We start from the raw sequence: 11,653 nt of genomic DNA on the forward strand, positions 1-11,653 counted from the left end.
TGAATGTGACTCCATTTGGAAACGGTCTTTGCAGAGGTGATCAAGTTAAAACGAGGCCACTTTAACTCAGTCGGCCTGGGGCCTCCAAGAGGAGGAGACTGGGACAGACACAGAGGGACGACCGCGCCACGGACGCGGAGGACACGGCCGCCCACACGCCGGCCTTGTGACACCTGATCTGGGCCTTGGGGCTCCAGGACAGGGAGAGAATGCACCTCTGATTTCAGCCGCCCGGGCCACGGTGGTCGAGGCCACTGTGCTGCGTAGCGGCCACCCCAGCAAGTCACACAACCGCTAAAGAAACAAACATGGCGAGGTACACAGACTCGAATGTCCTGTGGAAAGTGACACGGTGTCTTCCACTGTGTGAAACAGGTGGCTTGGAAAGACCCAGGTCACCTAGGATGGGGCTGGTTGCCAGGAAGCCAACCCTGTGATTGGAGGGTGGGAACTTCCATCCCCTCCCCCAGCCTCCAGGGAGGGAGCGGCCGGGAGTTGAATCAATGGCCAATGAGTTAACCAATTGTGCCCCTGTGATGAAGCCTCCATAAAACCCCAAAGGAGGGCGTTCAGGGACCACGTGGAGACCCGGGGAGCCCCGCCCCTTCCCCACCCCGCCCCGGTGTCTCTCCATCTGGCGATTCCTGAGTTCCATCCTTTTATACTAAACCTGTGAGCTGCTCCAGCAAATCAATCAAACCCAAGGAGGGGTCATGGGAACCTCCCACCTGCAGCCGGTTACCTGGTCAGGAGCACAGGTGACAGCCTGGATGTGCGGTGGGGGTTGGGGATGGGACAGTCCTGCAGGACTGAGCCCTTGACCTGTGGGGTCGGATGCTCTGGGGCAACAGTGTCAGAATCGAGCTGAACCGGAGGACGCTGGCTGGTGTTGGAGGATTGCTCATTGGATGTGTGGGAACCCCCCCCCCCCCAACACACACGCACCAGTGGAACTGGGTCCAGAGCCTGAATCCGGAGCTGAGGCTGTCTGCTGACAGCAGGGATGCTCCACTTCACCCAGGCGTCTGATCATATTGGTGAAAATAAAACTGCTTGGGTCCAACCCAGGGAGGGGAGTCCTGGCTCCCTCAGAGCCCCTGGCCCCCCTGGTTTCCCTGGATCCCCCACCACTGACCTCTCTGCAGGGCCACTGCGGTGGGTGGGCTTCCCCGACACTCAGTCAGCCTGGCTGACCTCCCTTCTGAGCTGCCTCCTGTCCCCAGCCCAGCCCAGGCCCCCATAGCTCTGGACGCAGGATGTTCTGCCACTCCGGGCCCAGGGGTCTAGAACTGCCCCAGCCCTCCAGCCAGCTGTCCCCAGGCTTCTCCACTGACGCTGCTCACACCCGGCTGCCACCCTGGCCTCTCGCCTGCCTGCCTGTCACCTTGGCAGTGGCTGGCCCTTGGCCTGGACTGCCACCTCTATCTTGCCCACCTGGACGCCCCCAGAGCCCACCCCAGGCAGGGGTGGCTTTGAGACCCCCTCTTGCCTGGTTCTGAGCTCCCTGTGGGCTCCTCCTGGCTGCCCTGCAGGTCCCAGGAGGGCCAGGTGTGAGTGCTGGGGCCCATGCCAGCTCAGCCAGGCAGCAGCCCCTTCCTGCCTCAGTTTACCCTGCAGCCAAGCGGTCACGCTGGATGGCGTCTAGGGAGGGTGCCGAGAGTCACCCTATGGGGCTCCCGAAGTGAGCTTGGCAGAGCTGGGCAGGTGGGATGGGCCCATCCCCAAAACCCCTCTGGGGGTCAGCCCCTCCCCTCAGGGGCCCTCCTCCCCGGCCTGGTTGGCATGACGACAGCCTCCTCCCAGTCCTGAGAAGGCCAGGCTGAGTCATGGGACCAACTGGGAGCATGACAGGGCCTCCCTGCAGGACAGTGGCTCTGTGGGAGGCAGGCTAGGCGAGGGAGGGAGGTGCCAGTCGCCACCTCCAGAAGCAAGGGCCCCATTCGGGGTCAGGACTGGGAAGGCCTCAAAGGTCAGTCTAAGAATCAGTGGCCCTTCCAGAGCCAGTGCAGCTCCGCCTGACGACCTCCGAGGACCCCTTGGCAAGCACCCTGCCCTTGGGCTCTGCTGGAGGGAGCTTTGGCCGGGACCAGGCTTGGGACACGCGTGAGGGAGTCTGCCCATCGCCCCCACTCAGGCCTGCTGGAGACCAGGCGGGCCCACGGGGTGAGGTGGGGCAGCAGGAACCGTCCCTTCCCAGCCTCGACCATCTCTGGCCCAAACCCAGCCAAATGAGATATGGAGGGAGGGGGAAGGCAAAGAGTGGGTGTGGGGGGAGGGCAGATGGGGGACAGGGAGTTGTGGCGGCTGCTGGAAGGCTGGAGCACAGGACCCAAGCCCAGGGCCTGTGGCCGTGCAGCAAGGTCCCCCTCCCTTAGCACAAGAGGCCACCAGGCTTCCAGGCTGGTCCCAGGGGCATCCTGGCCCCAACACAAACCTGCCTCCCAGGGTGTCCCTCCCCCAAACTCAGAGTGGGGTGGGGGCTACCTGGGTGAAGAGGGGGTGCCAGGGGTCTGCAGCCCCGCCCCAGCCCACCCCCCCACAGGACACCCCCTCCCCCACTGGCCCAGCCCAGCAGCTCCCCCGTCCCCCCACACTGGGAGCCGCACACACTCCCTTCCCCAGGAATCAGCAGCCGTGTCCACCTGGGGTGGCTTTATTAACCACGGTGACATAAAGACAGGGATGTGAACACAGGGAGACAGGCGAGCGTGCAAACAAAACCTCCCGCCACACGGCGAGCGTGAAGGACCGTCCCCCGGGTCACCCCGAGCCTCCCCCCACCCTCCAGGGCCAGCACAGCAGCGAGGCAGGAGGCTGGGCTGGCCCAGGGCGACCCCACGGCGGGCTCCGCCCCAAACACGTCTACACACGCCTCTGCCGCATGCTCCCACACCACCAGGATCTTAAATATATATAAATTTCATCTGAACAATGTCGGTTATCAAGTTACAAACTGACCACTTCTCTTTATGTTAACTTCACAGTAACTGCTGGCAGATGACAATGGATCCAGTGTTGATAACTCGGGGCCGACTTCCCGCCCCAGGAAAGTACATTTCTCCCCCATGGGAACCACTGGGGAAAACCAGGCCCTGCCACATCCCTGCTGCCCATTGCTGCTGCCCGGGGCTCGGCCCGGCTGTTAGCTGGACACACATGGGCTTGCACGCACACACACAGGGAAACCCGGTCACGGAGCACATCGCGCCTACTGCGTGGTCGCACTGGCCTTTCCCTAGCTGGGAGGCTTGGAGCAGGGGCCTCGGAGCCGCGGGCATCAGGAAAGGCTACCCACACAGGGGGAGCAGAGGGCCTGCAGGGAGAGGGAGCCCGTCTGTCTACCTACAGGGAAGGTCCTTTCACTCCAGACCAGGAAGACGAATAAATACATCAAGTGTTGTCAGGAGAAGGGAAAATAACTTAAACGTGGCTGGACTCTGTCCTCGAGCCACGTCCTGCCACAGCAGAAATAGCCCCCGTGGTCTGGGGAACCAGGAGTCCAGGCGGCAATACCGCCTACAGGACCCCCGAACCTGGGGCCACCTGCCCCTCGCCACAACCTGGGGTTCCAGCAGCAACACCTGCTCCGTGAGCAGGCAGGCAGGGGAGAGTGGCCCCAGCGAGCCACAAACAGTGCCTTCCACATTCTAGGAGCGCCAGCCTCCCAAGGCTGTGCAGGAAGGTGGGGGCTGTGACCCTGCCCACAGGCTAGCTGCTCCCCCGGCCCTGCCCGGTGCAGTGGTGGCCTTCACATTCGTCCCACCCCCACGGTAGGGAAGGGAGCCCTCCAGGCGCTGCTCCTGGTCTGAGAGCAGCCTTGGCCGCTGCTCTGCTCTGGAAATGACCAGCAGCTCCAGGAACGGATGAGTGACCTGCAGGGTCAGGCCCACCGAGGCCCAGCAGCAGCCACCCTGGGGATGCTCAAAGGCACCCTGGACCCTGTGCTCAGGCAGGGAAGTGACACGGCCCATTGCCTGAAAGCAGACATCTGGCAACCTCGGAAGGCTCTGCCTCTACAGAGAATCGTTCCGAGTTCCGACTTTCTCTGCCTGAGTTACAGCGTGGTCAGGACCACACGCCGCCTCCAGCCACGGCGCCTGCGACTCCACAGCCCCTCAGCCTCCGGTGGTTCTGCTCCTGCTGCCCAGATATCCCCACTGGGCCTGCACCCCTCTGCGACAACCAGCTGTGCCCCAGTGGCCCCTGCTGTGCCCGGGCCTCGCCCCCTGCAGGGGACTCACACTGACGTTGTCTGTGGTTTGCATACTTCACCAAGTGGGGCCAGACTCACAGGGTCCGAGCATGCCAGTGAGCGGGGTCAGGGAATTCCCCCAGGGCTGCCCCACACAGAGCTGTCTGGTCCACACAGAGGGGGGGCCCTTGAGACCCCCCAGAACTGGAAGAAGAGGAAGACTGTGTCGCAGTCAGGGCACAGGATGGGGGAGGGGGCAAGGCATGGAGGAGGGATGCAGTCACCCGGAGTCTGAGGCCGGCCACCATTCTGGGGGGCAGCAGGGCTCTCTCTGCTGGGCAGGTCCAGCCCCAGGGGCTCCCCTGTGGCCAGCTCTGGGTCCCTCACAGTGCCCCCCGGTCCTGGAAGGTCAGCTGCGCCCCCCGCTGCCAGCCCACAGGGCCCCGCGAGTCACACCAGGCCGCAGTGGAACTTCCGGACGTGGCGGTAGAGGTCCCCCGACTGCGTGAACCGGCGCTCGCACCAGCGGCAGGCGTGCGGCTTCTCGCGCGTGTGCACCACGGCGTGGCGGCTCAGGTTGTGCGAGTACTGGAAGCTCTTCCCGCACTGCGCACACGTGTAGGGCTTCTCGCCCGAGTGGGTGCGCTCGTGCCGCTTCAGCGTGTAGGCGCAGGAGAAGGTCTTCCCGCAGAGCGCGCAGGTGGGCGCGGCGCCGTCGGGCGAGAGGCGGGCCCGGGCGCCGTCCCGCTCGCGGAAGTGGGCGCTGAGGTGCAGCTGCAGCGGGTGGGCGCCGGGGAACAGCCTGCTGCACAGCGGACACGCGCAGGGGGGGCCGCCGGCGGCCGGCGCGTCCTCGACGGCCTCCTGCCCCGCGTCCAGCTCCAGCTCCCGGCCGCCCCCCCCCGCCGGCGCGCAGCAGCTGCGAGTCCCCCGCCGGGCGCTGCGCGGCAGGAACGCAGGGCGGCCGCAGGGGGCCGTGCGGGCTCAGAGGGCCGACGCCGTCCTGTTCCGACGGGGCGTCCCGCTCGTCCTTCACCGGCAGCTGCGCCCCTGGCTGCGGCCGGCGGCAGGGGGCCGTCTGGAGGACGCGGGGCAGGTGGTCCGGCTCCCGCCTCCGGCCGGGCTTCAGCGACAGGTCCAGAGCGCGGTCCGCCTCCCCCGGGGCCTGCCAGGGAGGAGGCCCCCGTGCTCCTGGAGGGACGGCAGCCTTGACCCCGGCGCGGGGGGGCCTGGCCTTCTGGGCAGCTGGGCAGAGCGCAGGGGCCCAGGCGGGCACGGGGCAGGGCGGGCGGGCGGCCGGCGCCGCCCCGGGGGCGGGCGCGTCGGGGCGCAGCGCGGGGCCCCGGTCCCGGAGCCTGCCCTTGCAGACCTTGACGATGTCGTGCATGTGCAGGTAGCTGGCGGCCGCCAGGACGTCCTCGACGGGCAGGCTGCGCAGGTCCAGGCGGCCCTCGTACATGAAGTCCAGCAGGCGGCCGAAGGCGGGCGCCGTGACGACGTCGCCGTTGAGCCGCACCGTGTCGCGGCCGCGCGCCGGCCGGTCCCTGTAGAAGAGGTGGAAGTAGACGCTGCACGCGGCCAGCACGGCGCGGTGCGCGGGGAAGCGCGCGGCGCCCACCAGCACGGTGCAGTCGCACAGGAGGCCGAGCTCGCGCTGCTGCCTCAGGCGGCCCAGCAGCCGCCCGCCGTGCCCCGGGAACTCCATGCCGCCGCCGGCATCGCCCGGGCACGAACGGGCGCGGGAGCGCGGGGCACGCGCCGCCCGGCCGCCGACGCGCCCTCCCCGGGCCCGCGCGCTGGCGCAGGGGCGCGGAGCCGCCAGGGCACCTGCCCCGAGCAGGAAAAACTCGATCGAAAGTAAACAGAAGCCGCTCCGCCGGGGGGCGGGTCCGGGGACCGGCTCGCGTCCCCGCCCGGGGCGCCCCCTGCGCCGGAGCCCGCGACCTGCACCCTGGGGAGGCCGCCCGCCGCGCCCCCCGACGCCCCGCCGCCGCCGCCCCCGTCCGCGCCTCCAGCCGCCGCCGCCGCCGCCGCCGCCGCGGGCCCCATTTATGGCAGCGCGGCCGCGGGGAGCGGGGCGGGCAGAGCGGGGCGCCCGCCCCCCGCGCTCACCTCCGCCGTCCAGGGCTCCTCTCCGGCCGCCGCCCGCGCCGCGCGCCCTCCCGGTGCGGCCCCGGCGCGCGGAGCTCCGGGCAGCGCGCCCCGGCGGGGAGGGCGCCGGGCGGGGCGCCCTCCAACTTGGCCGGCCCGGCACCGCCCGCCGCTCGCCCCGCCCCGGAGAGAGCGAAACTCGGGGCGGGGGCCGGAGGGGGCGGGCCGAGGCGACTTCCCGGAGCGGCGGAACCGCTGAGGTCACCCTCGCCGCCCCTTCCCTGCCCGCCCCGCCCGAGCGCGCTGCCAGCTGGGGCACGGGGGCGGGAGGGGATGCGGGGCGCGGCGGGGGAGGGGTCTCTCGCGATACTTGCCGGCTCCGTCGCGGTGCCCCCCCCGCCCGGTGGGGTCCCGACTGCGCCCGTCTGCGAAGGGGCCCCTTCCGAGGACCGGCTCCCCTCCTGGCCCGCGCCGGGGCCGCCCCCCGAAGGCGCCGTCCGCACCCTGGCCTTCTGCCACCTCGCCCGGCTCTGGGATAGAGGGGGTGCGGAGTGGGGGGATCGTAAATTTGGAGAAGACGACACCCCTCTTTTGTTGAAAGCCACTGTTTAAGTTAATTTAGCTGGAACCCTTTTGCAAACACGCAGGTGGGATCTCGACCTTGGAGCCCAGAACTGGGGACTCCCAGGCTCTCAGCGGAACCCGGCTCGGTGTTTGCTGGTGGCGCAGTGTGTCTGAGGCGAGGGGACAGGGCAGGTCCCAGCAGACAGGGGACACGGGGGGGGGGGGGGGGACACACACACAACACACACAGGCCTTCAGAGCCCAGAGCAGGTGAGAAAGTGCTCAGGGAGGAAGAGGCACATGGAGGGGCCCGGTTGGCGTCCTGGGCACAGGGAGTTCCAGGTGGAAGAGCACCGAAGATGTGAGGGGACACCTAGTCCTGCTGAGAGAAGGAAACAGCCAGAGAGAAGCAGACAGATTTTGGAGTGTTTACCCCCCCCCCATACTGTTGGCCAGGGCGGTCTCCCAGCGGCTGCCCTTGGCTGAGCAGCACTGAGGCTTCGAGGACCACAGCTCAGCTCAGCCTCACAGCAGTCCCCTTACTCAGATGCTGGAATGATCACATCCCTTTGGGTGGGGGATGCGAGGTGAGGTGCCCACCTCCACGTTGTCGCTGAACCAGGATTCAAATCCTGAAGTCTCCTTCTGAATGCCCACCTGTACTTCCTGGCAGCCCCCAGGTGGAGAGTGGGCAGGGAGGTGGGGTCCCAGCCAGGAGTGGGGGTAGAAAGGAGGCCTGGACTAGGGGTTGGGGTGGTGCTAGGGGAGGGGCTGGATTCAAAAGGATGGGACCCTACCCAGCCAGGTATCATGGGCAGAGGAGCGGGGAGCCCTCTGGCCATTCTCTCTGACGCCACAGGAGGGGAGAGTCCGCCGTGAGATGGGAGGTAGCCGTCCAGTAGTCCTGGTCAAATGCCATGGGTTGGGGGCTGAGGAGCCCTCAGAGGCCCTAGCACCACCGCAATTAGGATATACAGTCGGTGGGAAGGAGAAGCAAATTCTTACACTAAAAAGTTATTTCTTGTTTGTCTGAAATTCACATTTTCCTGGTCGTCCTTCATTCTCATTTCCTAAATCCGGCAACTACAGCTTGGACCCCTGTACTCAGCCACTGAGACCGCCCTGGCTCCCATGGCCCCATCCACTGTGGGGACCCTCCCTGAGGAGGGCCAACCCCCCTGCTCCCACCCCTAGCCCCAGCCCCCTGCAGGGGAGCGGAATTCAAGTCTAGTCTGAACGAACCGAGGTGGGACCGGCCCCTGTGTCTGGCCTCCCAACCTCGGGCGTGACTCTTAATTTCCCGGAACCGTAATGTCCCCATCTCCTAAACGGCAAGCCCCCAGGGCCTTTCACTGGTTACGCAGGGCCCTCCCCAGACAGCCCTCCCCTGGGTCCCTCCACTCCTGTCTGTAACAGTAGGCACCTGAGAGTGGTCTTTCCTGACCGGCCAGGCGGGGCCCCCTGCAGAGCCCCTTCGCAGAGCCCTGCCCGTGCCCTGTGGCCGGGCTGTGACACGGCTCCTGGCACCAAGTGGGGTTGCAGCACTGTCTCTTGAGAGAATGCATGCCTGCAGCTACGTGAGGGACGCACGTGGGTGCCACCATCTTCATTCCAGCGGCTCTGTCCATCGATGCCTCCACTGACCTGGCCCCTGAGCCCTCAAAGGCAGGGAGGGGAGGCCAGCCCTCCGGGGCTCTAGGTGGAGTGGGGCTCTGGAGTGGGCAGAGCGCTCTGCCTGGTGGGACGGAGTGCTCTTTGGGCACCTGAGAGAGGTTGTGGGGCACGCAGAGGGGTCCATGCAGGCTGGGACGCTGCCAGCAGGAGCTGGGGGTTGGGCCTGGGAGGCCAGCCCAGGTAGGGATGGGCTAGAGGAGGAGGGACATCACTGGGAGAGACGTCTCTGCCTCTGGAGTCTCGAGGCCTGAGTTACGTCCTCCTGTCTCAGGGAGAGGCTGTCCTAGGCAGCCCCCAAATGGCACTCCACTCCGGAGCTGGCCGCCCCACAGCCCTCGGGTGCCCTACCTGCTCAGCAAGGTCTCAGGCACCGGGATGACAGGAGGCGTCTCAGTGGTGTGGGCAGTGCCTCCCTGGGTGCCGCAGGCCAGGCGGCCATCTGGCCCAGGAGCTGCCCTGGGGCCCCGCCCTGCAGCTGCTGCTGAGACTAGGCAGCCCTGGGCACCAGGCAAGAAGTCCTGCCCGATGGCCGGCAGCTGTAGAAGGTGACAGGGCTGGAGTCGCCTGTGTTCCCGGGGGGGCGGCAGTTTTTGTTGGAAACATCTGGCCAAGGGGCTCCGCAGCAGCTCCAGCAGTGGCTGGGCCGGAGACAGGCTGGGCCCTCTCCCACTGTTCCGTCTGGGGGGCCAGAGGGGGTGTCCTTGGGGAGAGGGCTCTGCTTTCCCTCTGGTTGGCCCTGGAGGAGGGGCCGGCCCTGCCTGCAAGGGTACCCCCACAGGGCAGGCTTACGCAGCGGACTGGGCACTGAGCAGAGTGGGGTGTGGGCCTCACAGTGGGTCCCAGGTACCCGCTGGGTGTGGAGCCCCGTGAGGAGCATGAAGGGAGGCCTCCTGGAGACCGCCAGCCAGAGGGAGCCACCTCAGTGCAGCTCCTGGCCAAGGTGCTGGCCCTCAAACGGTCAGGCCAGAGCAGCCTGGGAGTCCCCGCCTCTTCCACGAGAGGGCGCCCTCCCGGGCCCCTGTGGCCCCTCACTGCCACCCCACCCCATTCTCTCCTCCCCCACCTCCCCCCTACCTTCTCCAAAGCCTTGTGGGGTCCAGGATGGGGGTGTGTGTGGAAACCCCTCCAGGGAGAGGGGTGGGTCAGTGAGTGGGACAGTTCCAGGGGGGCCCCCCAGGGGCCCAGTGGAAAGGTCTGTGGGGTGAGTGATGGACAGCCGTCCAACATTTGAGGGGTGACCCTTAGGTCAGGCGTCTGGCCAAGCCTCTTGCTTGGCCCCTGGAGGCAGGGCGCTGCCCGGGGGTACACAGTCAATGCTGGGACAGCTGCATGGGGTGGGGTGCGGCCAGAGGGGACGAGGGGAGAGTCCCAGAACTGGGAGTGCCCCTTCCCAGGAGCCAGTGTCCCCCGAACAGGGCCGAGGGTCCTTTCCTGAGGGGCGTCTGACTGTCAGCACAGAGGCTGGGGCTGAGCCTGTTTCAGCGGTGGACACTGCCGGGGGTGGGGCCGGGGGGGTGGGGGGACTGCACCTGCCTTTCACCCAGATGAAGAGTCTATACCCCCAGGCTGAACTCTGACCCTTCAATTAGAACAAAAATCCCCCCCCCCCCCCCATACACACCGACTCCAGGAAGATAACGCTACGGCCTTCCTTTTACAAGAGCTTTACTATGGACTCAGGCCTGGGCCCGGGGGCAGGGCCGCTGCGGGAAGCGCGGCTCCAGGGGAGCGCGGGCGGGAGGGTCGGAGCGGGGCGTGTCTGCAGCCGCGGGGAGGAGAGGTTAGGGACCCTCTGCCCGGTCCCTTAGCGGCCCCGGGGGACTGTGGACGCCCAGGGCCCGTGGACACAGCGGGGAGGGTGCTGGGCCGCAGCAGGCAGGGCCCTTCTCCAGCCGCCCCAGCCCCGCTCCTGCGCCGCGGCCGTGCCCAGCCGGGGCGGGCGCCCGAGGCGAGCGGATGCCCCTGCCCCTGCCCCAGCCCCTGTGCCCTCTTCCTCCTCTGTCGCCGTGGGAAGCCCCATCCACGGCTGTAACCGCCACGTGTCAGCATCTCCCTCCGCGAGGGGAGGCTCCTGGGCGCCCCCCGCACCGAGCGCAGGGACCCCGACCCGAGCCCGCCCCGCACGTGCCCGTGACGCCAGGGCCGCCCCTCCCGCCCGCAGTGCGGCCGCCCCCCGCGTCCCGCTGCGCCGCGGGCAGGGCAGGGTCCTGGGCGTGGGTCTCTCGGGACGGTCGTGCCCCCCCCCCCGTCCCCCGCCCGGGGCACATTCCGAGGCCAGGCTCACCCGCAGCCCCGCGCCCACCCCCTGCAGGCAGGAGCCGGGGTTCAGCCCGATCCCGGCTGCGCCCAGCCCCGAAGCGCGGCTCCCGGACAACCCGGGAAACTGAGGCCAGGGAGGGCGTGGCCGGGCCGGGCCGGGCGGGGCGGCGCGCGGGGTCGCCGGCCCCCCTGGGCCCCGGCCCCCACCCTCCCGGCCCGGGTGGGGGCGCCGGGCGGCGGAGGCGGATGTGGGCGGGCGGCCGGGCGGGGTGCGCGGGGCGGGGACGGGGCGGGCCGGCGGCGGGACGGAGCGGCGGCGGCCGGCCCAGCGCGCGCGCAGCAGGCACCGGAGGACGCGAGCCGCGGCCGCGCACGAGCACCGGGCCCGGCGCGAGCCCGCCCGACAGCGCCCGCCGCCGGCCCGCGCGCCCAGCCCGCCCCGGCCCGGCCCGCGGGGATGCGGAGCGGCGGGCGCCGGAGGCCGCGGCCCGGCTAGGCCCGCGCTCGCCCGGACGCAGCGCCCGGTGAGTCCCGCCCGCCGCCGCCGGGGCCCGGATTTCCTCCCGCGCCGCCGCTTTGTTCCCGGGCGGCGGGGCCGGGGCGCGGGCCGCGCAGCCGGAGTGGAGGCGCGGGAGCAGGAAGTGGCCGCGCGCGGCCTGGGCGGGGAGGGCGCGGGCAGGGCGCGGGCCGGGGGTGCGGGCCGGCCCGGCCTCCCTCTTGACCTTGGGAAGCGGCGGCCGGCCGGCCAGGCCCGGGCCCGGGCGGAGGGGCGCGGCCGGGGCGGGCCCGGGCGGGGGGCGCCCCCGAGCCGGGGGCTCCCCGGGCGCGCTCTGGGCGCCTGGCCAGGGCTGCCGGGTGCACCGGCGGCGCTGG

The 11,653-nt window shown here is 69.1% G+C and overlaps 1 protein-coding gene across 1 annotated transcript; it reads right to left on the reverse strand.

Annotated features, from left to right (window-relative positions):
* Positions 1 to 4,642: 4,642 nt before the first annotated feature.
* ZBTB42 (zinc finger and BTB domain containing 42) lies at positions 4,643 to 5,897 on the reverse strand. Its single transcript, XM_087813487.1, is given in 2 exon segments — positions 4,643 to 5,095; positions 5,097 to 5,897. Coding segments are annotated over 2 exon segments (1,254 nt in total).
* Positions 5,898 to 11,653: the final 5,756 nt, after the last annotated feature.

Source organism: Miniopterus natalensis, chromosome 1, assembly GCF_054644295.1.
Source record: "Miniopterus natalensis isolate mMinNat1 chromosome 1, mMinNat1.hap1, whole genome shotgun sequence".
Taxonomy (NCBI): Eukaryota; Metazoa; Chordata; class Mammalia; order Chiroptera; family Miniopteridae; genus Miniopterus; species Miniopterus natalensis.